Source organism: Pholcus phalangioides, unplaced genomic scaffold, assembly GCF_987345545.1.
Source record: "Pholcus phalangioides strain wild (caught in Gottingen) unplaced genomic scaffold, Ppha-v1.0 ptg000003l_1, whole genome shotgun sequence".
Classification (NCBI taxonomy): domain Eukaryota; kingdom Metazoa; phylum Arthropoda; class Arachnida; order Araneae; family Pholcidae; genus Pholcus; species Pholcus phalangioides.
Window position 1 is genome coordinate 34,270,526 of NW_028301596.1, and position 16,772 is coordinate 34,287,297.

Below are 16,772 nucleotides of genomic sequence, written 5' to 3' on the forward strand. Positions count from 1 at the left end.
TGCTATGGTATTATTGCTAAATAATGATACGGAATATAGCATTAAATTGACTCTGATCATGAAACGAAAATAGTTCAACTCACCACTACATGGCAACAATAAAAAAATAAATCACTTCACTGCATATACACGAAAAGAAATGAATAAAAAAAAAATGAATTCACTGAAAATTAATCGAAACTCGCGCAAAATCTTGTACATCGCACTTGCGCGCTAATATAACCCTCGCATCGTCAAACGTGGAACCATATAATAATGTGTGAAATAAATTCACTGTGGATCAATCAAAGTTTGCGCAAAATTTTAAACATCACACTCGCGCACTCTCACCATCACAACACCTCGACACATCAGAAACATCGCAGAATAATATACATCATACACGCACTGATATCTCGCACTGCATATACTAATATCGCGCACTAAATCATCACAACATCAGTCATCATCATATTTTCACCAGCAAGGATAGGTCGTAGAATCACTGGAACATCGGAAATATCGTTGAATCTTTAACCTCAACAGCCATTAGACTACTTCGGGAATCCTCGGGTGACATCGGCAATCGTCGGGAGACATCGATATCTTCGGTAACATCGGAGATCCACGGAATCTTTAACCTCAACAGCGATTAGTATACTTCGGCAATCCTCGGTAGACTTCGGATATCCTCGGGTGACATCGGAAACAGCAACCAGCGGACGTCATCGGCAATCATCAGTAGAAAAGAAGAAACTTTTTTTTTTTTGTTTCGTCGTCGAGAAGACAAACTTCGCAAGCTGCCGATTATGGGCTCTAGTTCATAAACATCAACGCACGTGGGATATGCATAGCATCATCGTTATCACTATATATCTATGTCTTTGTCTATGTCTATATCTATGTCATCCCACTTCTGAATTATAGACTAAACGAATGAGACGTTTCTTGATAGAGAGACAGCATCGTTAATATGAGAGATTTAATTAAATGATTAAATTATATGATACATCAGAGACCCATCGGGAGCGCACTTTCTTGCATGCGTCCGGTCTCACACTTCGACATCGAATGATACTAAAATGATAGTACCGCTACATGGCAGGTGTCTTTCTGCTACGCACCTACATCTAAAGAGCAGGTGGTATTCGCTAACATAAGGGTCTCAATTTGACATGGTAAAAAAGTCTAAGAAACTATGATCTAGTGGCGAAACCTTTAAAAATAACACAACATAACTATTTTCTTCGTATACGATATTTTCAACACATACGATATTTTTGATCGTATATGCTACGATTTATCATCGCAATTATTTACATATATCTTCAGTACTTATTTTTTTTTTTGCAAATTTTCAAACATTAAGAGATCTTATATGTTTAATATATTACATCAAAATCTTGCGTGCATGATAAAATGTAATGACATCAATATAATTGAAGAAAAAATCATTCAAAACAAGGACTATTGTTCACCAAATGAGGAAAAATATTGAAATTTAACTGGCTCAATCTTACTTAAAATTAGATTTAATATTCAAATCTAAACAAAATAATTAAATATTTCTTCTATGAATCAGATATTTATGAATGGATCTGAATGCTTTCGTCTCGTGAACTGAATAGTTTTCTTTCTTTATTTTGAATCAATTTTTATTCGTCATATTGATGACATTCTTTTTTATCACGCTTCCAATGTGTTGATGTAATACAATAGAAGTCCGTTATAAAGACAGCTCACAATCACGGTTTTTTGTAACATTATTTCTTTGGCAATCATCTGCAAATTACTCGTTATATCGAGATTGTCGTTATAGCTTACTTTTCCCGTATCGTCCCCTTGTGCCAGAGATGTAAATGTGAGAGTGTTTCCCGTGTATGTAACTGATTTCATATATGTATAGACTCTCATACTGCCGTTTATCGAGACAAATTCTTTAAACTCTTCAATAACAAAATTATTTACTAGTTCTTTTTTCTTAATTAAAAAATAAAAACTTTTTTAGATGTTGTTAGGTCATGCGGACCACGAGTTTGCCACACCTGCTCTAGTAGAAATATCATTAAAAATCTTATTTAGCCAGTGATTTATTTTGAATTTGATATGCATATTGTATTTTTGATTGCACTGTATATGATATCTATATTGATACGATGTTTTACATATTTTCATTGCTTATTTTGTTCGCAATTTTTTTTAAAAATGTATTATCACCTTGCGCGTATTATGAAAGTGCATGACGTCAATACAACTGAAGAAAAATTGATTCAGGATAAGAAAAATTGTTCAGTTCATCGAATGAGACAAATTGAAATTTTATTTTGGCTCAATTTATCTAATATTTAAATTCAAATAAAAAAATTGACATATTTCCTTCATAAATCGAAATATTTATGAATAATTTTATCTATTTAGAATTGATTTCTTATTCAGTTATATTGGTTATAAATGCTATTTTATCATGCGCGCAATGTGTTGGTATTTTTCTCAACAATACATGTTCTTTAATTCTTGAAATTTTGCAAAAAAAAAAAAAGTATTGAAGATATGTGAACAATTGCGGTAACATGTTATAAAATATACAACCGAAAATATTTATAGCAAATTTGAAATAATTCAGTGCTTGAATAATATTTTTATGGATCTTTCCACTAGAGAAAATCAAGCTCTGTCAGTGAAGTCAAGCTTCTATTTCCTTTTTTAGTTATTAAAGATACAATGAAAGTATTAATATGAGCAGATGTTTCAAGTCAACAAAACAAATACTTTTTTTTTTAAAAAAAAGCAACAAAATAACCCCATAATAATAAACAAACAAACCACACACATGGGTTGTGAAACTTATGTCGACAAGGGAAAACAATTTTTTATTTCTTTTGCAACACATTGCGCTCATATTATTTTATTATGCGCGTAATGTGTTGATATTTGTTTTAACAACACATGTTTTTCTTAATTTTTGAAACATTTTCAAAGGAAAAAAAAAAACAAAAAACACTGAAGATATGTGAACAATTGCGATGACATATTATTGCAAACACAATCGAAAATATCTGTAGCAAATTTTTTAAGGTAAGATAATTTTATTTAACCAATTGAAAAACAGACACAAAACATTTCGGGGGCTAAGCTAGCTTGTGAGTTCGCAAGCATAATAATTGATACATGTTTGTCAGTACAAATAATAACGGGGGGGGGGGAAGAAAAAAGAAATACATATAATATATATAAAAAATAAGTAGCAACAGGAAAATGGAGTTGACAGGCTTGAAAGACAATTAGCTGAATTTGAATTAAATTAGTGCTCGGATAATATTTTTAAGGGTTTTTCCTATTAGATTATAGAGTTTTTGAGGCCAAATAAATGCCAGGATATTCGTACGCTTCCTTTAAATTTAACGTAATACGCGAAATAATCAACTATTCAATGTCTAAACGGATTTTTGGTTGTGCTCACGTCCTACAGAAAATCAAGCTCTGTCAGTAAAGTCACGTTTCTATTTCCTTTTTAGTTGTTAAAGATACAATGAAAGAATTACTTAATATGCACAGGTGTTCCAAGTCAACAAACCATATATATATATTTGAAAATAATAATAAACCAACAAACCACACACATGGGTTGCGAGATCTTATGTTGGCAACAGAAAATATTTCATTTATTTCTTGTGCATACATTGCGCGAATGGTAAAATAGAATGCACGCAATGTGTTCATATTTGTATCGACAATAAATGTTTTTCTTAATTTTTGAAAATTTGCAAAAAACAAAAAACAAGTACTGAAGATATATGAATAATTGCAATAATATGTTATAGCGCATAAAATCGATAGTATATATGACAAATTTGAAATAAATCGATGTTTGAATGATGTTTTTATGCTAGATCTTAAAGTTTTTGAGGCTTTTCGACCATAGTACGAGGCCAATTAAATGCCAGGATATTCGCATGTTTCCTTCAAATTTAACGCAATGCACGAGATAACCAACTATTCAATGTCTAAGCGGATTTTTGGTTACGCTCACGTCCCACAGTAAAATCAAGCTCTGTCAGTAAAGTCAAGCTTCTATTTCCTTTTTAGTTGTTAAAGATACAATGAAAGTATTACTTAATATGTGCAAGTGTTTCAAGTCAACCAACCAAATAGTTTAAAGAAAAAAAAAGCAAAAAGTGTAACTATAATAATAATAATACAACACACCACACGGGTTGTGAGATCTCATGTCGACAAGAGCAAAGATTTTCCTATTACTTCTTGTGCGACGACGTGAAACCGAAACCACTGTTTTTTATTTGGCTTCATCCTCTTCATGGGAATCCAAATCTGACGATAGATGATTATCAGCGGTAAGAAGTGTGGAAAAATGTGTTGTTAAACCTCAGTTTTTCTTTTTCATTTTTCCATGCTCGTAACTTCTCGCGGAAAGATGCGAGATTTCATTTGCTGATGATGACTGGCAAACCGAGTCACGTAATAGTGATTTGTTGGTCTCTTATCTGTCTGGAGAATCTCCTTCTTTCTTCACTGACACGTATGAAGAAGATCGTTATTTCTTACATTTTTTTTTCTTTAATTCCTAATTTTATAGTCGGTTGCCCCCTGTTTCCATGACTAGGCATTTTCAGAAGCATGACGCGACGACAGATTTAGTAATTAAACTTTTTATTGTTTTATGGATGGATGGATGGACGGACGAGGGACATTTTTCGAATCGACTTATCACGTCTCCTGTCAACTTTACCGCTAACTCTGTATTTTCTCCTCCCACTTCTGTGGCAGTTTAATCTTAGTTTATGTCGTCAAAAGAGACATTTTTTTTCTCCTTTACCTCTTGTGAATTGGCATTTGACACTTTGTGATTAATTACATATTTATATTATTTTTTTTAACATTTATTTTTTCATGATTGTATACTGTCAAAGTTTGATTGGCTTCTATTTTTGTGGTAGTGGATTGAGGCGTATTTTTCCCCATGAAGAATCAACGAGCTACAGCTAATTAACTATTTTATAAGTTAACTTCTTCTAACCTTAAACATTAATAGCTGTTAAAAAAATATAGCAGTTATTAAGTTGGGAGAACTTTTTTGGACGAAAAGTTCAGGATGGTTTAAATGAACTGACACTACTCAGACGTATGTAGCGCCATTGTGATGCAGGTAATCTGACGAAACTTGATGCATACGATGTATGGAGCATTAGAAAAAGAAAGATTCAATAAAAAATAGTTCAATTTTTGACCACCAGGTGAAAAGCGGTGCTTTTTATTGCAGTTATATTTTTCTCATGGCCCAAGTACGAAGTTTCAATGAAATACTTCCACCACAACGGGTGCCATATGAGTTCGAGTAGTGTCAGTATAATTCAACTGACACTACTCAGCTGTATTATTGCTGAGGATTTTCTACCCTGTATGGTAGAAAAAGCTTCATGGTAATGTAAATGTCCGGATAATTCTACTTGAATTCGAGCAATGAATACAATTTTCTGGTATAAGAAGTTTTAGAAAGATTATATTTTTAATATTATATGAGATATAACCATCACATAACCTTAGAACCACGTAAAAACTCACATAGATATTTACTAAAAGAATATTTGCTGAACAAGTATTTTGCTAATGATCCCTGCTACTCAATATATATACATATATGACTAGCCAGTAAATTTCTAATATTGTTAGTTTTAATTATTATTATCGAGCTGCCATCTTAAAAATTGGATTTCTCTGATAGTACTTTTAAAAGATCTATGATTTTATAATAATATTCTAGTTAAATGTCGAAAAACAACCCACATTAGCTTTTGTGAACGCTTATATACTATTACATTATATTGATAAAATATGAGCCATTATAAAATTTATCATCTGAACTGTTAACGAAGAGTTGAGTTTTATAGATTTTTATGGAAAGTTTGGCGTTTGGTTGAACTAATTCATAGATTTATTTCTTTAAGTGAACTCTTGATACCAACTAAGAATTTTCAAAAGCAAGATGTTTTATATATACAAGGTGTCTGATATCTTGTATAATTATGACTTGTCTGTAGCTAATGAAAGATATAGCTGTCTATAATTATTGAGTGTAGGGCTATAAAGCTTTGGGAACGTCTTACCAGGAAAGAAATCAATCCGTAGACATCCACTACTACCGTGTGTTTTAGCCAATGATAACGCACCTGCTAATTTATGCATCTAAATGACCCATTTGCTCAATCTTCATGGCAATTTACCTGAACAACTTTGGAGAAATGCATCTATTGTAATTTCAAGGCTAATCAAAAGAATTTCACAAACGTAAACGTGCTTTGTTAGTGAAACTCTTTTACGGAAGCAGTAAATTACAACGGAGATTTTTGAACTTCGAAAATTCTCCATATCTCTTGAATGGTTCCCGCTTAATCGTGTATTGTGGGAATATATCGGAATCTTTGATATCCGATTAAATGGTGCCGACTGCACATACAAAAAATATGATTTCATTACATTAAAATTTGACTGCAGATATGTTTTATACATTGCCGATTGACTCTAATTGAGCGACGGAATACTCTTTGACAGAATCATTGCTCACACGAAATTCCATAAAAAATTCACAAAAAAAACCACTTTTCTTAGAATTTAGGCGACGGAAATTTCCCTGAAACTGTTTTCACTACGGATCTCTTGTCTATCTTTTTATTCTTCTTCCCTCGTAAATAAGTCACACGCATGTTTTCAAATGCATCTCAAAGACACACCACGCAGGTTCAGTTGAGAATAAGCAATGCACAATGGCAAAAGAAAATTTTCTCCATATTTTTCATCTCCGCATCCCACATTCTCGGATACCTCTGTATTTTGGCAAAAACGATCAGAATTCACATTTTCCGACTCTTATCTATACGCTCTATTCTTTTCGACTCCATTGTTTCCTCACAAAAGAGAAAAAAAAACCCCCATCTTAGAACACAATTCAGCTACACATTCATATAAGAAAGTACTCTAAACATTATATATTCATTCTCCAAAGCCTGCATTCCAAGCTAAAAATTCATACATGCCTCCTTCAACTTCTTAATCCCCTTGCCTATAACCTTAAAATATCAAAGTATTGACTCGATGTACAAATACCGAAGAAGTTTATCTTATAGCTTCGTTTGAATCGGAAATTTAAAAAATTTCACGCATGTATATAGATATATTATTTCAAGGCATATATGCTTTCGTATGCCTGAATCGAAAAACACCGCAGCTAAAGTCTTCCTATGTAAATCTCTGTGTATGCATGTGGTCTTCTTTTATTTTGTTCCTACGAAAGGCAAATCTCATTGCTACTGAGTTTGAGGTTTCCACACACATTTGCGTATCTTATATATACACTTTTTTATATATAGGCGTACCTTAGTCTTTGTTATTCTCTTTTGGAACAGATCGGGAAAACTGCCTTTCGCATTTGCTCTTGCCTGTTTTCCAGGTTCTGGCTATCCCGGACCAACCTCTTCTTTCTAAAAGCTTGTCTTATAACCTATAGGCTCCCGGTTCCTTGTGTATGTTCAATGTGTATGTATGTGTATTCGAGTTGCATGGTCCATAAATTTATTTTTTTCCTTCTTCTACTTTTTACTGTCAATGTTTTCGTTGCAAATATTTGAGGAATAAAAATGTTGCTTGTCCTTCGGAATCCGACTTGTTTGCATTCAAGTTTAAGCCCGATTCTCTCCGTATATTTGTATATATATCTTTCCCATGTGGCTTCTCCCTTGAGGATTTCTATATGTATTTTTTTTTAAACCAACAGAAAAGTATATGTACAAGAAATTCTTTTATTCGTTCCTGGGCTGACCCTGCTTTTATTTAGAACGTTGAATGCTCCAGGACTTGGGAAAGGTCCTTCTACATCTTTTTTTCCCCCGTATTTCTTCAGTTTTATTCCATGTTTTTTTTTTTCTTTTTTGCTTCCTCTACTCCTATTTTTAAGTTTATGTCACTGGATGAAATAGTTCGGATTTTTATAGAAAATATTCTTTATACTTTTTTCTTCTTCTCTATTTTGTATCGATGTTATATCTCGAAAAATTTTAAGATGTATTCTAAGATGAAGAGACCGATTTCTTGAGATTTTGAAGCAGTTTTTAGTCGATGAATGCATAAATATGTTATTATACATACACGAGAGTGGAATTTGCATGGTTCCAGCAGTAAGTAGATTGTGAGAGAGATATGTAATACATATTACTATATTTTATGAGCGTTGAATTTTCCGAGTGATCTGATTTCCGAGAATTTTTCATTACTTTATAACGCTGTAACTAAACGTTTTCCCGTAAATTTCGCAGAAAGTTTTCGGGAAAATATTTTTCTAACTCAACAGAAATTTCTGGAATTTCCTCTAAATCCAATTACGGGACGCAAAAATGTGATTTCGATTTAAATTTTTTTTTTTTTTAAGAATTTCATGACACATCGCTGATTTTTACTCAAGGAACTTCATAATCATCAACACGTGCCATATATTTTATAAGACGCATCGACATTACTTTTAACGAACATGTCTTCAAGTATTCCGAATAAATCTCCCAATCTCTATATCAGATATTCGTAATAGCACCATGTACGAACCCGTCAGCAATATATCTCGAATAAATTCTCAATTCCTGTAGTCTTATTTTTCCTCTTATCCCGAATCAAATAAAGGTGAACACGGATGTTTTTGTGAAATATCGGAGCGAATGAAATTTACTACATAGATATTCTTTCCTGTGTCTTTATAAATACATATACAAGCATCTTTGTATGTAATTCGCATTTGCAACAGTCGGTACCTCAGAGAATAATTGCATAGGAATATTCAACGTAGAGACTGATTCTCCTTCTCTCTGTTGTAGAAATTCCGAAAATAATAATAATGATAAAAAAATAAAATAAAAACAATAACACACAACTGGAAATACAAATATCTAGGTTGTGATTGCTCAAAAATTCTTCTGAAAATGCCGGGTATTTTCTTGGGACGTGTATATGCTCGGTCCTTGACAAATTGCTACGAGACAAACACAATCCCAGAATTTTGAGAGAAAATTCTCATTTTTTTTCTTCATTTTCTATCATTATTATTGCTCTGGTATCTTTTAAGAACTTGGGAATTTCGTCTCGATTTTACGTACGCTTGATGTTAATGAATAATGGCAGGTGTCGAGAGTATGCGCGTGTGTGTAAGAAGTTGGCGTTCCTTCTGGAAAACACTTGCTCTCTATTTCCCTCTCTCTCTCTCTCTATGTATGTCTTCTAAAATTTTTTTGATTCCCTTGGGTTTCCCCCCCTCCAATCCTCACTTGCGTCAGAATGCTCTCGAACAAAAGGTTTGATTCATTGCAGCAAATGCTTCTTGACTCTCCTCACAGAAACAACAACAAAAGCAAATACGATTTACTATATAAGACAAAAGGAGGAAAGTTATTCTTCAATAAGAGAAGAACTTTTAATTGCTTGTTAACAAATTCCCTCTCCTGTGCAGTTTTCTCTATTCCTCTCTTATTCTCATCTGAGAGTCATTTTAAGAGACAGGTAATGTACCCATATACTCACAAAGGTTGATGACAACACATTTTTCTGTTGGAATTAAGGAGAAAATATCCTGTCTCTCTCTCTCTCTCTCTCCTTTCGAATATGTTCGTGTTTTCTTAATTTTTACGTGATGATGCGGCTTCTTGACAATTACAGGAAATACCAAAATAGACGACTGATGGCTTTCGATATTTTTACTGGGGGTTCGTTTCTCGTGTGAATAATAGATACCGTTGAAGAAAATTTTTGATTGTTGTACGCGAACGATTGGGGAAAAATCTTCTCTCGTTAATATCATTAATGGTGCGGTGTGGTTAAGGGAGAAGACGGGAAACTTAAAAAGAACAAGAAAGAAAACTATATACTTACTTCTATTTTTCTACCTATTTAATTATTGAGCTTTAATTCCAGTGAGTACGGTACGATACGTGTTTTCTTCCGTGTGGTGCGTTTGTCGGCTATTTGCGGCATCAGCATTATCGTATAATTATTAAGCACGTTACAAAGTGTTCATGAAAGAAATTTGAATATTACGTGTCACAATTGATTTTCACTTGCTTTAATCTGACTGAAATCTAAAATAATAGGTAAAACATCGTTTAAAACAGTGTTCTTCAACCTTTTTTCAAATGCGGACCGGTGGAAGTAGTTTAAACAATTTCTTTCGCGGATCTCCGGAAATTAGAATAATTATTTGCGGACCAGAAAAAAAAAGCAGGTGCTTCAAAAAATAGGGTAAATAATTTGCGGACTGATAAAAATAAATAAATAACAGAAATAATTTGAATACCAGCAAAAAAATGCAGGGGAGAAATAATTTGGGGACCCTCAAAAAAAATAACGCATTGGAAAAATAGTTTGCAGACCGGCCAAAGATAAATAAGTAGGAGAAATAACTTGTATGCAAGAAAAAAGTCAAAAGAAAACAAAAATTATTTTAGGACCAGCAAAAAAAGGATAAATAATTTGCGGATTGAAAAAGTAACTAAACGGAAGACCTAACTCACGGTTAAGATATTTATAAAAACCAATAAGAGACGGCATAATATTTAATTAAGTCTGAAATTATGTAGCAGAAATATGAAATGGTCGAAATGGTTTGCGGCACCGGTCCGCGAGCCAGCGGTTGAAAAACCACTGCCTTAAAAAATAAGTCGAGTGTCGACTTTGGCGTATCATCGGGGTTTTCGTGTATAATTAAAAAATTATCGTACTGTTTTTTTTCTCTTTCTAATTATTTATTTTTCGTTCGTTCTATTTGAAAAAAGTTATTTATTGTGTTAATTATGTTATTAATTGAAGTTTCTTTTTGTGTTTTTTCTCTCTCCTTTTTTTGCTTTCTTTGCTGACCTGTCTGTTCCGGAATCTTTTCTATGGTTCCAGGGACACAGTCAGGTGAGTTGTTTCTTATGTTCTTTCTTCTTATTTTCATTATTTTTTTTGATTTTATTCGTGTTGTATTTTTGAAGTATATTTTTAGTTTTTGTTTTCCTTTTTTTGTGTATAAATTTCATTGAGATATTTTATGAACTTTATATAGCCTTGCATACACACATTTATATCAAATGATTTTGTAGTTTTGAGTGTTTTTTGCATGTGTTGTTGTGCCGTTTTATCGTAATTTGTATTTTTAAACACATCGAGGAACACGGGGTGAGCTACAAGTTTACTGAGGTGTCTGGGGGTCTGGCTTTTATGTTAATTATTGAATGCAGAAGATTTTTACAGTGTTCACAATGGATGATAAAAACTGCATTTCGTTATGATGAATGACATAATACATGAATTTAAAATGAAGATATGAAGATAGGCCTAATGTCGATCGAACTTGAAGAAACATTTTTGAGGTCCGTGGAGGTGTTTGTTTTCAATCAATATTTGGACTGTTCGCACAGTTTTAAATGCAGAAGTTTTACTCTTTACGATGATGATTGGATTAGATAACCTGTTGCAGTTAGTGGGGATATCTTGCAAATGAAAATCAATGAATTTCCACTTTCATCAACAGTGACCAGTCATATAAATCGAACTTGCAGACCAAAACTAAAATTTTCCTGATATCCCAAACACTTACAAAATACTGCTCACGAAATTTCCGTGGAACTAGTCGGAGGAAATACTGTATGGATCGATGTATACAATTTGATATGATACTGAAAATAACCAAAGAGGTACATTTTTTAGGAATTAATTTATCATGGGTCACCCAAAAAAATTACATAAGATATCATTGGAGGTTTTACCATGTATCCGCCATGCTAAATAGACATAGCACCATCTCTCTTGATTTGTTTCCCTCCCTTAAAAATTATTTACATGGAAAATCGTTCTCTGGTGTTCCCTCTGGTCGTTCTCTAGTACTGTCAAAAGCAAAAATTATACATTCTTCACCTCTAAATCACATAATTCTGCGAGAACAAAATTTAAAAAATAGAAACTCGAAAAATAAATTATATATAGTAGGAGAATGTTACTGTTATTTAATGTGGGGATACCTCACTGAAAAGCACCTAAGAGACGCATCTTTAATGAGTTGATTCATTTTCATCACCGAGAATATATTCATAAGATAGAATAAGATAAGACACCATTGAATAAGGCAAATACACGAAAATTCAAAAATCCTAATGCATTTCGACAATGCAATCCGCTGAGCAACCAAGCGTTAAGATTTGGTATTCAACCCAAGTGGGAAACTCGGTCAGCGTGACTAGTAGTTAAATATTTTCCCTCTGAAGACCACACCCATTGGTGTCGAAATGCATTAGGATTTTTGTATTTTCGTGTATTTGCGTTATTCGTTGGTGTCTTCTTAATGTTCTTGGGCAAAGTTGATCAACTCTTCCATAGAATGGGATAGTTCACCACATCTACCATACCGAATAGGCATCGCACCATCTCACTTTCATTTGTTTCGATCCCTTCATGACTATTTACATGTGACATCGTTCTCTGATGGCACATCATGATGCCGAAAGCAAACATTACATCTTTCACTTCTAAAAACCACCTAATTCCACGAGGAAAATATTTTAAAAATGTGTAAAAAATAACTGAAAAATAGAGTAAATTCCAAAACGGATGTAGGAAAAGTCGTAAACTTCTTTCATTCGATCAAAAGCTTGTTGGAAAAAAAAACAGCCCAGAACTTTTGCGATAACCAAATACCCTAATATTTATCCACTGCACCATGATGATTAATTTTATCATTTATTTTTTCAACATTTTAGGTATTCATGTATTTTGCATTGCCGTATTTTATGCAGCTTTTCTGAAAGTGTCAGTCCATAACTTCTAAAAATATGATCTATACAACCCCATAAAACATAATTTAGTTTATCGTTTCTTAACTCAACTCTTTACCGTGGAAAATGAATGTTTTTTTTTCCTATAGCAGAAAAATACTACTACTACCGTAGTATTTCTGTTGAAGGGAAAAAATCATTTTCTAAGGTATCAAGTTGAGAGAAGAGAGAGAGAGAGCTAAAGAATTATAACAGAAATACTCGCAGAGTTACTGTTTTTTTCATGTGTTCAAAAAGAAAGCTATCGAATCCAGTTCGAAGCGAGACCCTAACATAGTTTTATAAGCGCCTCTCAACGGATACCGTGTACATTGCCAGCAGGTGCGGCAGCTGAGCTCACAGACTAGGATCATCTCTTCTATTTGTCAGGTTTCTCTGATCACAACAGCATCAGAGTGTTGCGTATCTTGTCCAAAGAACTGTTTGTGGTGCTGAAGTTGAGAGCATTTACATTGGAAGGTATAGTAACAATAATACAGAAGTAGGAAAGAAAAAAAGGCATCACACATTTTTATGCACGAATCGCCAACAGAACTCAATCCTCGCTGAACATATGCGTCATCATGTCAGTAAATGTAATCGCACCCACGGAAAAGCATAAATGCAATCTCACTCGTTGTAGGAAGTCGTAAAATGAAAAACAAAAGAAGTAGGACATTTTTGCAATGACGATGCGTTACATGAGGATTTGCATTATCAAGAGAGGGGAGGGTGAATATATATATTTAAAAAAAAAACAACAGTTTTTATATAATCATCACATTTTTCTTTCCCTTAAAATATTTACTCACTCTATTTGCTATCGATATTAACGTGGATTAAAAATTTATGGTTGAAATCGAATTTCACGATTGATCTGGGTTTATTGCGAATGTTGGATACTAAGCATATTTGTTACCATAGATGAGCTAAATGGAAAAATGAGTACAATGTGCGAAATATATTTTTCTATTATTCTATCAGGTGTTTAAAATTTGAATAAACAGAGCAAAAGAATTGAATTAAAAACTGCAGTGCGAAACATAATGTTCTAACACGGAAAGTACCGACATATTTCTTCAATCTCTGATCTTGCCAAGAAAGAAGCGTGCAAAACGCTGCACTGAATAAGATCAAATTCCTGGACAAAACACGTTTGCGTACAGTGAAAATGATCATTTTATTCCAATTCTCATTTATATTCATTACATACATATATATATTCGCATATATAATCTTTGTACAGGGTGGCTAAAAATAAGCTGACACTACTCAGACGTATGTATTGCCCATTCTAATGGAGGTATTTTGATCAAACTTGTTATATAGGATATATGGACCATGGGGGGGGGGGGGAGGGGAAAAGAAAGATTCACTAGAAAAATAATTCAATTTTTGACCAGCAGGTGAAAAATGACACTTTTATCTCAGCTATCATTTTCCCATGGTTCAAAATAACTTATATACGTACGAAGTTTCAGTAAGATACGTCCACCACAACGGGCGCTACATGAGTTGGAGTAGCATCTGATGAAGGTTCGTTGAAGTCTGAGGATGCGCGGAAATTTCAAAATTTATATAAGCATTTCTGTGTTCACTTGGGAGAAAATGTCCCCAGTCCCCAGAAAGGCCTAAAAAATTGAAATTTCGAAATTTATATTAGAATTTATATTCACTTGGGGGGGGGGGGGCGGGGAAAGGTTCTCAGTCCCCCAGAAAAGCCTGAAACAATTATTTTTGCCGTTATTTTCTCGAGGACATATATTAACATTTTATTAGCTCCTAGGACTGTGGTTCTCAAACTTTTTCCAGCCACGGGTCTCATGCCTTAGTAATATTGTATCTGCGGATCCCTAGAATAGTTAATAGATATTATGTAAGCATAAAAGAATAGATTTCTCTCTCCCACACAATGCACAAACAGGCCCACACATCACTATCTCCAGTTCACAGCAACGCCCCTAGGAGTCGAGAAGCACACGTTGAGAAACACTGTCGTAGGAAATTTGGCTGGCACCACTTTTTTTTTTCGATTTGTGAAGCCCTGTTTTATGAATTTTGGAATTAATTGCTTGTATATATCTTCGGCCATGATTCCGACAGTCCTTATTGAATAGGATTCATTGTATTTAGGAATATAGATGATCGATAACGCTTCGATGGATCGAAAAATAGTTTCTTTTATTTCTCCTGAGTATATATTTTTGTACGGACTGAATGACACGTGAATCCAGTGGGAGATGTTTAATGCCGTTCCCGTGGCGGTGGCCGAAACCTTTTATATCAATGTTTCCTCCCATCCGGTGTTGCTTTTGTGGATGTGAACCCCAGCGTGATGATCGCGATCTCGAGTGTCTTGATGGTCGGTAATTGATACCCGCGTTTTTAGTTTTTCCTCCCCTTATACTCTTTTTCTGAGAGTTTTTCGTTCATTATTCTTCAAGCATCGATATGATCGAGGTCGTTTTCTTTTGTGTCAAAAGCCTTCCGTTGATGCGTAGGAAATAATAAAAAATAGCTGTGCTGTTGTTGTTCGCGATTCGAGTGTCATTAGAACAGAATAAATTGGTTCCTTGTTGGCATCTCGTTATAGTGTCGTACGTGCATGATAACAGCTCATAAACGCCGTCGCATATAAATATCACAAAAACATCATCGTGGGGAACGGCGTAGGTTTAGGCGAATTCCCGATCTGGATCTAGAATGTTCCTTAAAAAAATTATCTCGGGTAACAAAATCTCAATGATGACCGAACCTTTTCAATCACGAAATCCTCAGAAATATGATTAGATATTTAAATATCTCGTGGTAATTGAACTGTTACTTTTTTATGAGGTGAAAGATTATATTATTTTTTTCTTTTCCATGAATGTGTGTCAAATTGAGCTCGTTTATTTTATTTTGATATATGTATTGCCCAAAATTAAACAGAGAAAAAATATTTTCATTTTTGTGATTCATTTTTCTTTGATAGACAGTGCTGCCAACTAGAGATGGGACAAATACAGTTGAATCCCGTTTTAACGAATACCGCTGTAGCGAAAATCTCGTTTTAACGAACAATTTTCTAATCCCCCAGAGAAGTTTACGTAGGGACATTTTTAAATAACCTGCAATTTCTTTATAACGAAGTGATTTCTACGGTCTCTTGGAGTTCGTTATAACGGGGTTCGACTGTATTTGGTTTCTATTCTGTATTCAGCCTATTCGGCCCTTTTTGCAGAATATTCGGTTCAGCCGAATGTCTGTGTATGTGAGCACAACAATTTAATTTAAAAAAAATATGTTAATGGGAATTTTTCGGATAAATTAAAAATTTACTGATTATCTTTTGGGGGGGGGGGGGTGGGGTGTGCATCCCATTCTGTGAAAGAGGTTATGTCAGGGTGAATTTTTAGGATAAGGAAAACAAGAAACTAAGAATTGAATCCCACTGCGATAACGTGGAAATCAGCATGAACTACCCTTGGACTAACTATCTATGTACTAATGACTACTAATGTCAATAACTGAAGGATGCCCCTAGACAAGAAACGTATTGAAAGGAAGGAGACGACAGGACATCTAAAGAGGAAAAAATAAGAAAATAAGTAGAAAATTTTATGATGCACTGCTATTCGGGAGTAAATAATGGTTGTTATTTTCTTGATTAGATGTAAAATTGTGACGTGTTGAAAAAAATGATTCTGTAAGTAATCTTAAAATATGCAATATATCATCGTCAAATTTTATTATCGATATCATGGCAATAAAAGTCTTTTAATTACCAGTTATCAATATGTATTTAAATAATAAATTATATAATATTAAAATCCAATGTCAATCATTTGAAATTACCAATAATTTTATTTTCAATTAAAAACGCCAATTTTATTTATAATTGTTATGAATTTTAAGAAAATTGATATTCGGCCACCGAATATTTGATATTTGGCTATTCGGCTGTATCACTATTCG

At 33.6% G+C, this 16,772-nt stretch overlaps 1 protein-coding gene across 6 annotated transcripts in view; it reads left to right on the forward strand.

Annotated features, from left to right (window-relative positions):
* Positions 1–16,772, forward strand: part of LOC149088447 (transducin-like enhancer protein 4) — a 307,412-nt gene that overhangs the window by 38,785 nt on the left and 251,855 nt on the right. For 3 of the 6 annotated variants that reach the window (XM_089247535.1, XM_089247537.1, XM_089247538.1), the window contains one exon: positions 10,915–10,926. The exons of the other annotated variants lie outside the window; for them this stretch is intronic. In XM_089247535.1, the coding sequence (XP_089103661.1) occupies positions 10,915–10,926 (12 nt within the window). The remainder of the gene's footprint in view (positions 1–10,914; positions 10,927–16,772) is intronic. 6 annotated transcript variants of the gene reach the window in all.